This window comes from Triturus cristatus, chromosome 11 (genome assembly GCF_964204655.1).
Source record: "Triturus cristatus chromosome 11, aTriCri1.1, whole genome shotgun sequence".
NCBI lineage: Eukaryota > Metazoa > Chordata > Amphibia > Caudata > Salamandridae > Triturus > Triturus cristatus.
Genome location: NC_140594.1, coordinates 429,364,254 through 429,378,500, shown reverse-complemented (window position 1 = coordinate 429,378,500; position 14,247 = coordinate 429,364,254). Strand labels below are relative to the sequence as shown.

At 41.9% G+C, this 14,247-nt stretch overlaps 1 protein-coding gene across 2 annotated transcripts in view; it reads left to right on the top strand.

Annotated features, from left to right (window-relative positions):
• GMCL1 (germ cell-less 1, spermatogenesis associated) overlaps window positions 1–14,247 on the top strand; it is a 615,261-nt gene that overhangs the window by 313,770 nt on the left and 287,244 nt on the right. For both annotated transcript variants that reach the window (XM_085636262.1, XM_085636261.1), the window contains exon 11: window positions 1,888–1,963. In XM_085636262.1, coding sequence (XP_085492388.1) covers window positions 1,888–1,963 — 76 coding nt within the window. The remainder of the gene's footprint in view (window positions 1–1,887; window positions 1,964–14,247) is intronic.

Below are 14,247 nucleotides of genomic sequence, written 5' to 3'. Positions count from 1 at the left end.
GTACTCCCTGCTCCACTCAAAATGATTCTCCCAACAGGATTTCCCAGAGACCCCCGTGACATACAGACAGTCTCCACCACTAGCTGGGCATGGTTGAAATTGGCTAAGATTACCGGTCATCGCACATTATATGCCTCCAATCTCCCAGCAATTAATAGTCATTGGCTACCCATCACAGCAGAGAAGCTAGTACAATAGACATTAAATGCATACTCGTTAGTAACGACTGGGGACTTGTTCCCGGGAGGCCATGTCTTCTCAAGCACGGAAGAGGATCATTTTAGTGAAGCTTCCTTCGTGGATCACTTTGTCCTCAGGAGAATACGAAGCACTCTTAGGGCACAGATCCCAGAATTTCCACTTGAACCACACCCCTTTCCACCATTGTCCCTATTGATTGCCGATCCAGATGGCGCTCATCTCGTATCCAAATTGTATAGAGCCACAATAGCACTGATCCCGAGCAGGGATTCTAAAATACGCGAGTCCTGGGAACACGACTTAGATCACAAAATAGATGACGATCACTGGTCCTTTTGTTGCACCCAGACTAAAGAAGTATCCATGAACAGTAAACACAAACTCTTACATTTTGAATTTCTATGGCGGGTATACATGTCACCTGCTAAGATCCATGGCACTGATCTCACACGACCGCACACATGTCCGAAATGTTAAACACACCATGCAGACTTGGCACACATGACCTGGACGTGTGTTAAACTGGGCGATTATTGGAAGCCAGTGCATGCAATATTGTCAAAAATGGTTGCCCTCGAGCTTGTCCCTAGGCCTGAGGTGGCACTAATGGGTTATGACCAAAGGATATATGGGGTCCATTGGGAAATTATTTGCTTGAAAAGATCCAATCTGCTTCCCTACAACCACATGATGGGATAGTCCCTGCCGGAGTGGGTTGAACTATTACGGTATTACATTATGCATTCAGTGATGGGTGAAGATTGTTCAATTCATGGAACTTTATACCATGTCAGTTCTTTTGTCTAAATGTTTTTTGGTCACTCGGTCTTTACAGACTTACTCTCACAGAATGTTGTATGAACGAAACGCTGTCACTCCTTGTAATTATTATTTTGCTGCACTGAGTGACTATTATACAGGTTTGTTAACAATATTTTAATATGGTAAATAAAGTTAAAACATTTTTTTAAAATTTAATTGCAACCCTGGTTATTCGTTATGGGTATCCTGATGATATTCAGTTTTCACCTATTTAGATTGTTGCAATGACATTTTGAAATGTTTTATTTCTGGTGAGATGACCAGTTACTCCGGGAGCTTAGTTCCATTTATTTGCCTTATTCATTGTATAGTACTTCTACACCTCGAAGGCTTACCTTATGCTGAAATTTACAACAAATGGGCAGTATTGAGATGAACAATGATAATGACCACTGTCCATAAATTAGCTTTTAAAATAACTTCTATATTCAAAGACCTCACTCTCCCCTTGCTAACATCAACCCATAGTTCTCAAGTCATCAGACAGCAACTGCCTATGGCAACTGAAATGGATACTACAATATGTAATAGAGGGGACAATGATTATTGCAAAGAATGCACAACCATGCTTTGTACCAGCCCTGCTAATGATTAAATGAAAGATGCAAAAAGGCCCTCTTAGCCAGGAGCATTTGGTTGAGTTCGTCCCTGGGGATTGACCGTTTGTGTCAGTGGCTTCTACTAGGCAGAGACCAAGGCTGCAGGAAATCATGCTTTGATGAAGTGACTTCACTACTGAACAAAGTAGATTGTGTGATTTTTTTAAAAAATTTTTTATTTAGAAACATGACTAGCCCAGTGATTTCTAACCACAGTTGATCAACAGCAGATGCGACCAAAACACCCATTCTTTTTTGATTTCAGTCCTCAGGAAATCAATAAAGAAGAAATGGAATTGAATAGCATGCGTTGTGGCAGGAAACTCTCTAAGGATGGTGATGTAAGTGTCAAATTTGAGCTTATTGCTTCAATTGTATAATGCAGAATTAGCTTTGTTGCTAATTTTCAGCAATTTGGATTAATGCATGTCGTCAATTCTTCCCAAAAATAAAATAAGAACTGCAGAGGGCGAATGAGCTGTAGGTGGGCTCCCTTCAGCCATTGTCTTTCGTGTGTTCTACATGGTTTGCATTGGTTTGGACTGGCTGTCAGTCAAAGATACGGATTTTCGTGAATGCTTATGTTGTCCCATTTGTGCTCTTTTGGTGATGCAGCATTAAGTAGCCCTTTTGTTAGACTACAGAAGTTTTGCAATGACATTTTAATTGATAATTTATTTATATAGTTTTAGGGAGTGTACTCTTTAGTTTTCTTATCCTTTCATAGAACCACCAAGCAATTAATGTATTGGTCATGTGTGTTTGTTTTACTTTGTTGTCATAATAGCATCATGTTGGATTTACAACTATTTTTGTTCCCGGAGTTTAGACCCGTGGATACATAGGTTGTCTTAAAGATGCAAAAAATGCTTGCCCTCTGTTAAAAGTATCGGTCTACAATATTGAATTATGAATTGAAGGTCGCCGCTTACAATGCAAACTTCATCTTGTGACTTCTTTTGAGTTTGAAGTTAACTTGGCTGATTAAGTATTGTGAGCTAAGGAGGCCTTAATCCCAGTTAGCATATTATTGTAACCTGATTTGCCAATACTTGTTTTAATTTTGCATATGAGAGTGTGATCTCGTCTGGCACTAACACCAATTTGCTTATAACAAGCATGTTCTTAGAACATAACTCACTTGTTAAATTTGTTTTGGGCATAAGTCATCTGTCATCATTTATTACTGGCAGGTAGAAAGATCACATTGTTCCCATCGTTAGCCCCACACAAAGCTTCCACCTACTGTCAGTCATTAACTAAACATACAGTGAGGGGCAGGCATCTTTTGGGGGCCTCTTTTGTTTTTGTCCCAGATTGAAGAACCTGAATGAATGCTCAAACAATGAATGCTGCTGACATATATGACACAGATGGTGTCCAAGATGGCCCTGTATCGGTGAGATTTGCAAGGGATCCTTAAGACAGTAAACTATGTCTACTACACAATCAAGCATTTATCTGTATAGTGCAAATTCATGTTGTTTTTTTCTTTAATGTTTTAGTGTAAAAGTCTGTAGTATCAAGTGCCACTTTCAGCAAACATGCTGCCACAATCTTATGGTGGAAAAGTCTTATGCATCATATTTTTCAAATTAGGTAAAGATTCTTTGCATTACTCCCCTCCACCTTTGTGTACATACCTTTCACAACAAACTTCCTGCAGAGCATAAGTTCCAAAAAGCATTTGTTTGTCTAGCAAAACCTGCTTTTTGTGTGTGTACTGCACGGACAACCTTCACTTCAATTTCCATTCAGTGACGAGATTCATGTTTGGGCTCTGAGGAACATCTTCATTTGTTGGCCAAGATGGGACCAGTGCTAAGAAGAACCTGGACTTCAAGGCGCAACTGAAACCACGACATGGGTTTAAATGATATTTTTTTCTGGGTTCTGTTGAAACCTATCAGTTCTAATCCGAGGATCACCTCCCCTCTTTTCTCTTGCCCATTTAGAAAGGAGCTCCTCATGCGCACGGAACTTGCAGGTACCATTTTTGGGCAAGCAATGGCTCAAATGACTACGGTCCTGTGCTCCATTATACTTTTTAAGCTTGCTCAGATATAACGTTGCCACAGGAGTTCTCCTGCCCCTGAATTTTGCCAAAAAGAAAAATCCCATCCATGGATACATCAAGCTCATAGAGTGGAATTCTTGAAAGAGGATGATAGTCCACTGAATAAGTCATTCATTTCAGACATTGAGCTTCTACCCCAGACATGTTCCAGTACAAGTCCGTCTGCACTGATGTTACCTGAGATTAGTGTCAATATATGAAGTCCCCCGTTTGCTGGGGTTGCACCTTAAGGGTTAGTGAGAGAGGATTTTTTAAAGTAAAATATGTACCTTTTTTGGTACCAAAATCTATTTGAGAGATTTCTTCTAAGAGCCACGAATAGGATAACTCTTAGAAATAATTCATAAATTAGCACCAGTTTCAGAACTAGTGATCTCACACTTGAGGGCCAATATTGCCACTATAATTCTATTGGTATTGATACTAGAGGTTGTTTCTCTGCTCTCGTTACTTCTTATCTCGTAGTCTATAAACCTTTTGGTACTTCAGTTTTCTTCTCTGTTCAAAAGTCCTTATTATTTGGACCGCACCCCCTCCAATATCCTATATCAAATTATAATTGTGGTGCACGTTTTTGAATGGGAAAATCAGATACCAACTTGTTGGCTAGTATAGATCCTTACTTTCTATTTTCATCATGATTTCCCCTCTTGTCATCAACAGGACTTGTTCCCAATTTTGCTGGCAGCCAAGTATACGCCACCATGTTGTTCAGTTTATTTGTCAAATTGTAACAAACAAGCATTTACCAAGCCAATTGGTCTCGCCTATGCAAGAGCTATTTGCTTTGCCAATGTGTCTTAGCCATTTTAGACACCAGCGTGGCTGGTGTTAAGCATGGCTAAAAGTGTTGTAGAGTGGAGGGTTGTGGAGTAGAGAGTTGTAGAGTGGCATGCAGTGGAGTGGCGTAGAGTGGCCTATTGTGGAGTAGAGTTGCCTAGAGTTAAATGGTGTGGTGTGTCATAGAAATTAGTGAGGTGGAGTGGCGTAGAGTGGCATATTGTAGATTGGAATGGCGTAGAGGAGTGTAGCATAGAGTGGAGTAAAATGTCAGAGTGGAGTATCTTAGAGTTGAGTGTTGTGGAGTGGCATACAGTGTTGTAGAGTGGAGTGGCATAGTGTCGTGGGGTGGCATAGAGTGGAGTGTCGTTGAGTGGAGTAACATAGAATGTCGTGGAGGGGCATAGTGTGGTGTAGAGTGGAGTACCCATGGTGTGGTAGTGCACTGCCTGTACAGACCACACATTTTTTTTATTAAAATGACCATCACATTTGCACAGACAGTTTTACTGATGAAACTATACAGCGCACAAGCAATATTGTGTGTAAATGCTATCACCAAATGTATTGATTTTTTTTATTTTTAATCTTATTAAAATATTTGTTTCCATTACGCTGTAGAATTGCAAAAAAAGTGCTTCATTTGTGCTTTCCTAATTCTGATACATTTACATTTTGTTGTGTGCTAGCAAAAGCCTTTACTTTCACACCCCCAGATTGTTACATAAATCCTCTCACTCTGAAGTTAGAGAAAGAAAAGTAAATACCAAGCTCCCTCGTAAGACAGAGCTTTACATTTGACTTCTGCCTTAGACTGCGCAGCAAATGTGACGAGATAAGAACAACATTTAATGGCCTGTTTCCAGAAAGTGAGCACTTGTTGAAGAATACAAGGAGCGAGTTAGAGAGGTAGTGAACAGGCTATGTTCCACAGGAGGGACATAGGCATGCTGGACTGTCTAAGTCAAGTAAAGCCATGAATAGAAAGCAAGTAAATGTGAGTTACAAATCACAAAGCCAATAGTAATCAATGGGTGGAATGTATTCCTAGGTCAGCTTTCAGAATGTCCCCAAGAAGTATTTAGCAACCATTCAGCTGTGATTGGACCTAAAAGTGAGTAAATTGCTGCAAAAATATTAAATCATGTTTCCTATCCAATATGAAGGACGAAAGCATAGCTTATATGGACATTCAGATTACCAAAAGAAAAGAAAACGTTTTCCACACAAGCCTGTCACCCGATAAACATATGACTGTTGTTTCCCAATGCGTCGCTCTAAGCCAAAACGTCAAGGCCTTCATTATTAATACTGACAATTGATTCAGATTTTATCTAATTTTCAATGACACGCCCTTTTTTGCATTAAACACTGCTCTTTCATCAGGGAACTAGTCTGCAAAAAGAAAAGGCATAAATAAGCTGTACAAAACCAACTGGCAAAAACTGTGGAATACACTTCTACTGTACACACTAATGCTATTATCAGAAGCGATGTAGAATAATTTTCTTCTCTATAGTGACAGTGTTACTGGTGTAAACTCTTATCTACATGGACACCTACATTCCTCACCTCAAGAATTGCTGACACTGGACTGGATCTGGGAAAGTTGAAATTGCTCTCTTGCGCCTGCAGCTGATGTCAAGCTTCAATTCCACACCAGTGCCTCCTTATATTTGATGTTAAAGATCCATATATGAGATCCTTATATGGTGCCTCCCCAGAGCTCCGGCTGCAGTTCTGACGCCTAGAAGAGGAGACCGAATTGATGAAAGTGATAGGAATGCAGGGCACAATTTACCTGTAATCTTATTAAAAATGCAATAATGCTCATCACTCATTAATAAAATGGAGGGAGGTGAATTAGTGTGGAACATGCTGGTAGAATATCCACCAGAGAAATCCTTCCTGAAGGTAAGGAACTAATTTATCTGATGGATTCTTCTACCTGCAAATTCTTCACTACTTCACCTCATGAATCCATGTCGGTTCGGTTTGAAAACTTTATTTCGGTGACATGACCATAAAAGTACAATAAAATATATAGAGGTACAAGAATAAGATCATAAATACAAAGATAGTTTTTTTTTTTTTTTTAAAGAATTATTAAACAAGGAGTTATCATGAATATTTGGTAAGGGAAAGAGATAAAAGCTCAAAAAGCCATTACTTTAAATTAATAAAACTCATCCTTCTCCGCCACATACCATATAAAAATTGGGAAACTGCATAAACAATAAGAGGATCAGTGTCATAGGTTAAGACTCTGCAGGCTTGTACACATTGTCTGAGGCCCAAATCTTTGCACAAAGGAATAAGCCAACATTTTCGAGTCGCACTATATGCTGGACAAAAGAACAAAATATGCACAATATCTTCATTACAAATTTTGCAAGCTGGACAATTGCCCTCCATCAATTTTTCCCATCTAGATGTAAGCGCCCCAATTGGGAGAGAGCCACGTCTCAGCTGAGTATATAATTTTCTTGCCAGTGGAGGCTGTACTAAGTCCAAGAATACCTCCAGCTTAGATTCAGTTTTCACCATTAAGATCTCAGAGGTCAGCCTGCCCAGGGAAGTTGAACAGCATAGTATTTTAAAGTTATAAGATCTAACAGCTGCCAATATCTCAGACCTTTGGGTCCTCACACAACTAATTTCCAGAGTATCCCAGAGTTGGGGCAGACCGACTTGATAGAGAGAAGTCTTTATATGGAGTAGCCAATGTATTCTCTTGTACTTTAACTGCCCCCAGATTGCAATAAATTCTGCTCTAAAAAATGCAAGCTCAGGGACAGACCAAAGCCTTCTCCAATAAAGTAATGGTCGTGCTGCTGCCAATTCATTAACGGGTTCCAGATCCATATCCAGCCGCAGTGGTATAAGAGGTGTGCTCTGGGGAAGGCCAACCAGACCACACATAAAGGCTTGTTCTACCTTCCGTAGATTGGATGTATTTGTATGGCCCCAAAGTTCCGCAGCATACAAGGCTGCTGACCTCACCTGTGTTTTATAGATCTCTAATACAGGAGTGACAGGTTCTATGGAATCTACCGACTCCCCCCGTTATCTGAGATAGCCTCAGGGAAGATTTTGCTACTTGAGCATCCCATACAAAGTGCTCAGTCTTCGTGACCCCCAAATATATAAAGGTCTTAACTCGTTCTAGGGGAACACCACCCAGTACGGGGTTCGGGCGTGTGTGCCTCGGAGGATTGAAGATCATGAACTTCGTTTTCCCCAGGTTGATCTCCAATCCCCGCGAGGCACAAAAGATCATAAACCCATCCAGGACCCACTGGATGCCTGATGATGTCCGCGACAACAACAGTGTGTCGTCCGCGAACATCAGAGCGGGCACCCGACCAGAGGCCAATCGCGGGGCATCATTATCCCTGAGACTATTTAATTCATCAATCAGTCCATTAACTTATAGGCTGAACAACGTAGGGGCCAGTACACAGCCCTGGCGTACCCCCCCTAGTTACAGGGAAGCGAGCCGATAGTTCCCCATTCTTCCCACACCTCACCTGTGCAAAGTTCCCTGTATGAAGACGAATCAACACATCAAGTAAATAAGTTGGGAGATCAAGTTCCTTCAACACCATCCATAGTTTCTCCCTAGGAACCAGATCAAATGCGGCCCGCAGGTCCACAAAAACAAGGTAGAGGCTGCTACCCTCCACTCTTGCAGTTTTCCAGTACAGGACCTGGAGCCGAAAGATCTGGTCCAAGGTAGAAACACCCGTTTGTAAGGGAGTCAATATTTTGTTCACCTCCATCCAGTCTAACAATCTGTTCAATAGAATTCGGCCCAACAGTTTTTGAGTAGTATCCAGCAAACTGTTGGGTCTATAATTGAATGGGGCTAATGGGCAGCCCTTCTTAAAAATCGGTACAATCTCTGCTCTAAGCCATGTGTCCGGCAATGCGGAGCCTTGCAGAACCGCATTGAACAGAACGACCAGGTATGGAGCCCAGATTTTAGGTTGAGAACGGAAAAGGTCCCCCGGGAGCTTATCAAGTCCTGGTGCTTTATTTAGGGGCAGTCCCTCAATTACAGATTCCACTTCCTTAAAAGAAATTAAGTCTGGGTAGTTAACCTCGAACCTATCCTGAGGGTCCTGTATGCTTATCCCTATCCGAGTCCCTAAAATTCCCGGCTTACTATATTCGAGGGGGGAGTCTAGGGACACACAAGTCCCATGCGATAGTGTGTTCACCTGTTCCTGGCACACAAAAGCCCTCAACTCAGGACTTGTATAAAGTTCTTTAAAATGCTCCTCCCACACTAGGGGAGCAATATTTGAGACCCCTTCCTCTCGCTCCCCACTCAATATTGAGGTGGCAATAGCCCAAAAGGTCTTAGAGTCCTTAGAGAGGAGTGCTTGTCTCAGATCATTCCATCTGGATTCCTCCCACTCTCTCTTGGCCCTGGTCAATTCCTTCTTGTGCAGCGTTCTAGATGCTCTGATTTTAAGAGTGTCTTTAGATTTAATTGCTGCAAGCAAATCTCTCTTTGCAATTTTACAAGCATGGTCATACCAGGGGTGTGTGGTAAATATTTCTCCTTTACCGGGACTGAATTTGATACAGGAACATTATAAAGTAGCTCAGTAAAATGAGAGGCAGAATCCGTGATATTAGAGTTTCAGAATGGGCTTTATTCCAATAAGCGATTATAATCGGATGCTTCAAGTTCCATCACCACGGGAGTTCAGGAAGTGAAGTACATACTTTATTGACAAGCAGTAACTTTTATAATACATACATCATAATGAAGTGAATACAGTAGGCGTAACAATTGATAAGGACATTGACGTTTGGTTTTACGTAACCGAAAATGGGTGTAATAATGAGAAAAAAGGAACATGATTGGCTATGATGTAATACATAGGTGGATCTATAAGATAATACTTGGCATTGATGCGCGCGCAGCAGTCTGACGTGTAATTGACGTGTAACTAGGGGGTGACGGGGACTTGACATTTAGCTCTACGTGTGGAGACAAGAAGTCTGGGGGGTCAAGTCAACCTAATCCCAAATCATATCTATCATCCTATGTTTAAAGAACTATGTTATCCACAAAAGAAGGACTCTCGGACAGAATCTATTCTATACTGACTGTGCGTGCGTGTACAAGCGTCTAGGTGTCTACACTGAATGCGAGGGGGTAGGAATATTCCATGGTAACAGGGCTATGAATTATTTGCATGAGGACAGAGAAGATGGGCCCTCTTGCTTGGTAACTGGAAGAATGTTTACTTAAGCTACTAGGCAGGAATGCATCGGCTGAGGGGGAAGCAGATAATTCGAAGGTGAAATACAGTTCTTGGCAGAGAATAGGCTGATGTCAGGCTTCGTGAGCCGCGCAGAGAATGAGACAAAGTTCATGGTCACAGATGCAGGCTTGAACTGGAGCTTTCAGAGGCAGAAGGCAAGAGGAGTTCGATGACAGAATCAGGGCCTACTTGCCTGGACTGTAAAATGGCATAAGTGAACCATATAAAGCCGGTGGCCTTTCATATTTAGGAATGGAATATCCAGCCCATTTATGGCGGATCTGACAGAGGACATGTTGACGGTGGACGCACATGTGTTTGCGTCATCATTACTGGAACTGGAGGGAGCATACATGTACTTGTGACATGCACATAGAACCGTTGGGGTCCAAGATAGGGGACATAACTGACCAGAAAAATCCATATTTCCACATTCCCTCCTTGTCCCCTTCTTGCCCTTCAAGAGATATCAATCTTCATCAATCCATTGATCTGTTCATATAGCATCATTTGTTCTTCTTTCTTCTTCCGGGATCTTGAATGAAAATCTTGATGTGGGATGCACGATGTGGCACATAGACCACAAATTGCTGGTCCACATTGTAGACATAGACAGCAACTGAATAGTATGAGAAGGCCAATACCTAGGAAGGATAGAACTCTCCATCCCCAGGCTGATACCGTATTCCAAAACCAACTGGACCAAGTCCAAGTGCCTGGGTTCTGGTGTATCTGGCTTACTATCTTATGAAGGCGAGTGATGGCTTTATATACGGATGGCGAATTTTCTGGTATGAATACGCAGCAGCTTGATCCGATGACCCTACAAGCTCCGCCTCTATCAGCCAGGATGACGTCAAGGACAAGACGATTTTGAAGCACAACAATCCGCATAGCAGACTGTTCTTCTGTTAAATTGCCTAAGGCGGAAATAGTTTCATTCACTACTGCTTCAAGGGTTCTAGTTAATCTACGTATTAGCTTACTATTAGTAACAGTACCTATATAGGGAAAGATGCCTTTATTAAAATCTACATACTTGTCCCATGCCGTCTCAGTGTAATCGACAATGGGGAGATCTCTCCGTTCTCTGTTGTGTACTAAATGAATATTTCTGTAATAATCAGGAGGAGCTAGGAAAACAGGTGGCAAAAGGAATGCTATGTAGCAGGTACCATCCCAATCTAGAGGTAGACGCATATATGCAGTCTGACCACATATAAAGTAGGAGTGGCGAGAAGCTCTGAATGAAGATTTGCCTTGATCACTGAATTCTACTGTAGTAGTGCATTTACTATGGCCCATATGCATAGAACCAACCTTTCTTACACACAATTCACCTTTCGCTGGGAATACTGACATGGTGGGTAAGACTAGCTCAACTTCGGATACGACATTTAGAATCATGAGATTAGGTGTAAAATTACCTAATCCATATACTTCATTTTCTAGATCAGTTCCTGTTCTTTTGGGGCGACCCTCCTTGTCAGGGTGGCAGATTTTGAGTAAAACTAGGTTCAGGTTTCCCCATACCCAATGATCTTGGTAAACTGCTGTGTTTGAGTCTATGGAATTAATTAAACTAAACCATGCTCCACAGGAGCCATTATGTGTAAATGGATGCGGAAAGAAAGGCAGGACTCCTTCATAATTCTGATAGGGAGGGAGTCGGCCACACACCCAACAATTGGTGGCGTTACTAGTCTGATGGGAATGATGTAACATACTAATGAAAGTGTTATTGCGCAGCGCAAGTCTGTAAGACAATTCATGCGGAGGTAAGTCACTAAAAGAATGTTCAGCAGCAACATTATAAACATGTCTAGAAATAGGGTAATATATGTGCAACAACATACTTGTAATAATTATTAAAAGACTCAATAAAAACAAAATTAATAATGTCACTATGCAGTGGCTACGCAGTGATTTACAATACGCCTGTCGTTTCAACATTTTCCCGGTATTTCCTCTACTTAGGTCCAGGGGATACATGTCAGAGACAATTCAACCGCTTCACCTTGGAGAGGACTTAAACAATCAAATTGCTCGACTTGGTGGGCCTAAGCTTTAGTTTGTAATTTTCAGATTTGTTAGGTTCAACAAAAGGGAGTTTTGTATCAGTCCGGGAGGGAGTGCAGGGCACAGTGTCTATATCCGAAGGTAGTCCATGACATTTTTTTATGTGACTTGAATGAATCCAGCCCTTGCGGCCCTCGATCTTCACGGCTGTTCTTGTGGTCAACAGGACCAACTTGGGTGCTTTCCACCTGGGCTCCAGTTGAGTTTTCCTGTCGAAATTTCTCACAAAGACAAGATTACCCGGAACAACGTCATGGGGTTTCACCTCAGTGTGGTCGGGAAAGGCTGCAGCTACCTGTGAACGAGAAGATTGTAGTGCAGACATCAAGGAAGCCAAGTAATCTGTCAGCATATTACAGTCAATATCAGTTATTTTGCGTGGTATGGGCGTCCCCCACATATTCGGTGGTCTACCGAAGATCACCTCATACGGGGATAGCCCTGTTCTAGAGTGTGCTACCATTCTCATGTAAAAGAGTGCAACTGGTAATGCTACTATCCAGTCGACCCCTTTCTCTCTGCATATTTTGGACAGTCTGATTTTCAGTATCTGGTTATGTCTTTCTACGAGACCTGCTGCCTCGGGATGTCGGACACAGTGGAATTTCCACTGATAACCTAACAGAAGTGAAACGTGTTTCATTAATTCGGATGAGAACGGCTGGCCGTTATCTGAGTAGACAACACGTGGTAAACCGTATCGTGGGAAGAATTCTCGAACCAACTGTTTGGCAGTAGTCGGGGCAGTGTAATCTGAAACCGGGTACGCCTCTGTCCAACGGGACAGAGCGCAGACAACTACGAGAACATATTTGAATCCTCGACATCGTTCCATCTGGATATAATCCATCTGTAGGACTTCAAAAGGGTGATCAGGAGGCTGAAATCCACCCTGTTCTACGGGAACACTTTTTCCTGGGTTGAACTGGCAACAGATCATACAGGTACGGACCTTTTGTTTGGCTGCTGCTCGTAAATGTTTATTGAACCAAATGTGTTGAATGCTGTCTAGCATAGCTTTCTCTCCTAGATGTGCTGGACTATGTATAGTGTTAATTATGACTTGGACCATTGAATCAGGAAGGAACCATACAGACCTTTCCTTCATCATCCATCCTTGGTCCGTTTGGATCCCTCCTAATTCAGTCCATTTCTTTATTTCGTCCGGTGTAGCATGTGTCTGTATGTCAATTATGTCAAGAGTAGGATCTTTAACTGTCATACAATGTGTCGGTGTCGGGACTATTGTCTTTGTCATATCGGGGGTTTGAGTTTGAGCAGTCAGTTTAGCTGTTCTGTCGGCTAGATCATTGCCTTGGGAAATGGTATCAGTAACCTTTGTATGGGCTTTACATTTCATAATTGATATTGCAGTGGGTAGATGTATTGCATCTAATAATGCATGAATGAGGGGTCCGTGCTGAATGTGGGCACCGTGAGAAGTTAAATAGCCTCTCTCTCGCCACAGCACGCCGAAGTCATGTACAACTCCGAATGCATAACGTGAATCAGTGTATATGTTGACTTTTTTATTCGTGGCTTGAATACAGGCTTGTGTCAGAGCGATGAGCTCTGCGGCTTGAGCTGACAAAGTATTTATACGATTAGTTTCAATGACTTCAGTATCTGTTGTGACTGCATAAGCGGCTACTAACTCTCCTGTACTTGTTCTCATGCATGAACCATCGACATAAAATGTCAGGTCTGGATCTGACAATGGAACATCGGTCAAGTCTTGTCTGGGTTTTGTCGTTACAGTAATAACTTCAATACAGTCATGGGCTAGTGGGTCTGTTCCGATTACTGGCAAAAGTGTGGCAGGATTCAATGTGTTACAGCGTCTTATTTCTATATGTGGCTGAAACAATGTAAGTTCATACCCTGTAAGTCGTGCTACGGTCAAGTGTTGTGTTTGTGTTCTATTTACAAGAACCTCTACTGCGTGTGGTACTTGAACTGTTAATGGATGTCCTAACACTATGGCATCGCTTTGTCTGATTGCTAAGGCTGTTGCTGCCACTGATTTCAGACATGCAGGCAAAGCCTGAGCTACGGGATCTAATGTACTAGAAAAATAAGCACATGGTTTGTGTGCTCCTGCTTGTTCCTGTGTGAGTACTGACAAAGCAGTACCTTCGCGTTCTGTAACAAAGAGTGTAAACTGTTTTCTGTAACATGGTGTTGCTAAAACTGGTGCTTGACATAAAGCTTTCTTTAGTTTTTCAAAAGCTTGTGTGTGTTCCTGAGTCCAAGGGAGAACAGTCGATGTGGCTGCCTCCTGGGTTGTCAACTGAATGAGTGGTTTTGCTAGGAATGCATATTGCGGGATCCACTGTCTACAATATGAAGTGAGGCCTATGAAAGCCCGCACCTCTTTTTGTGTCTTGGGTATTGGCATGTTAGCTAT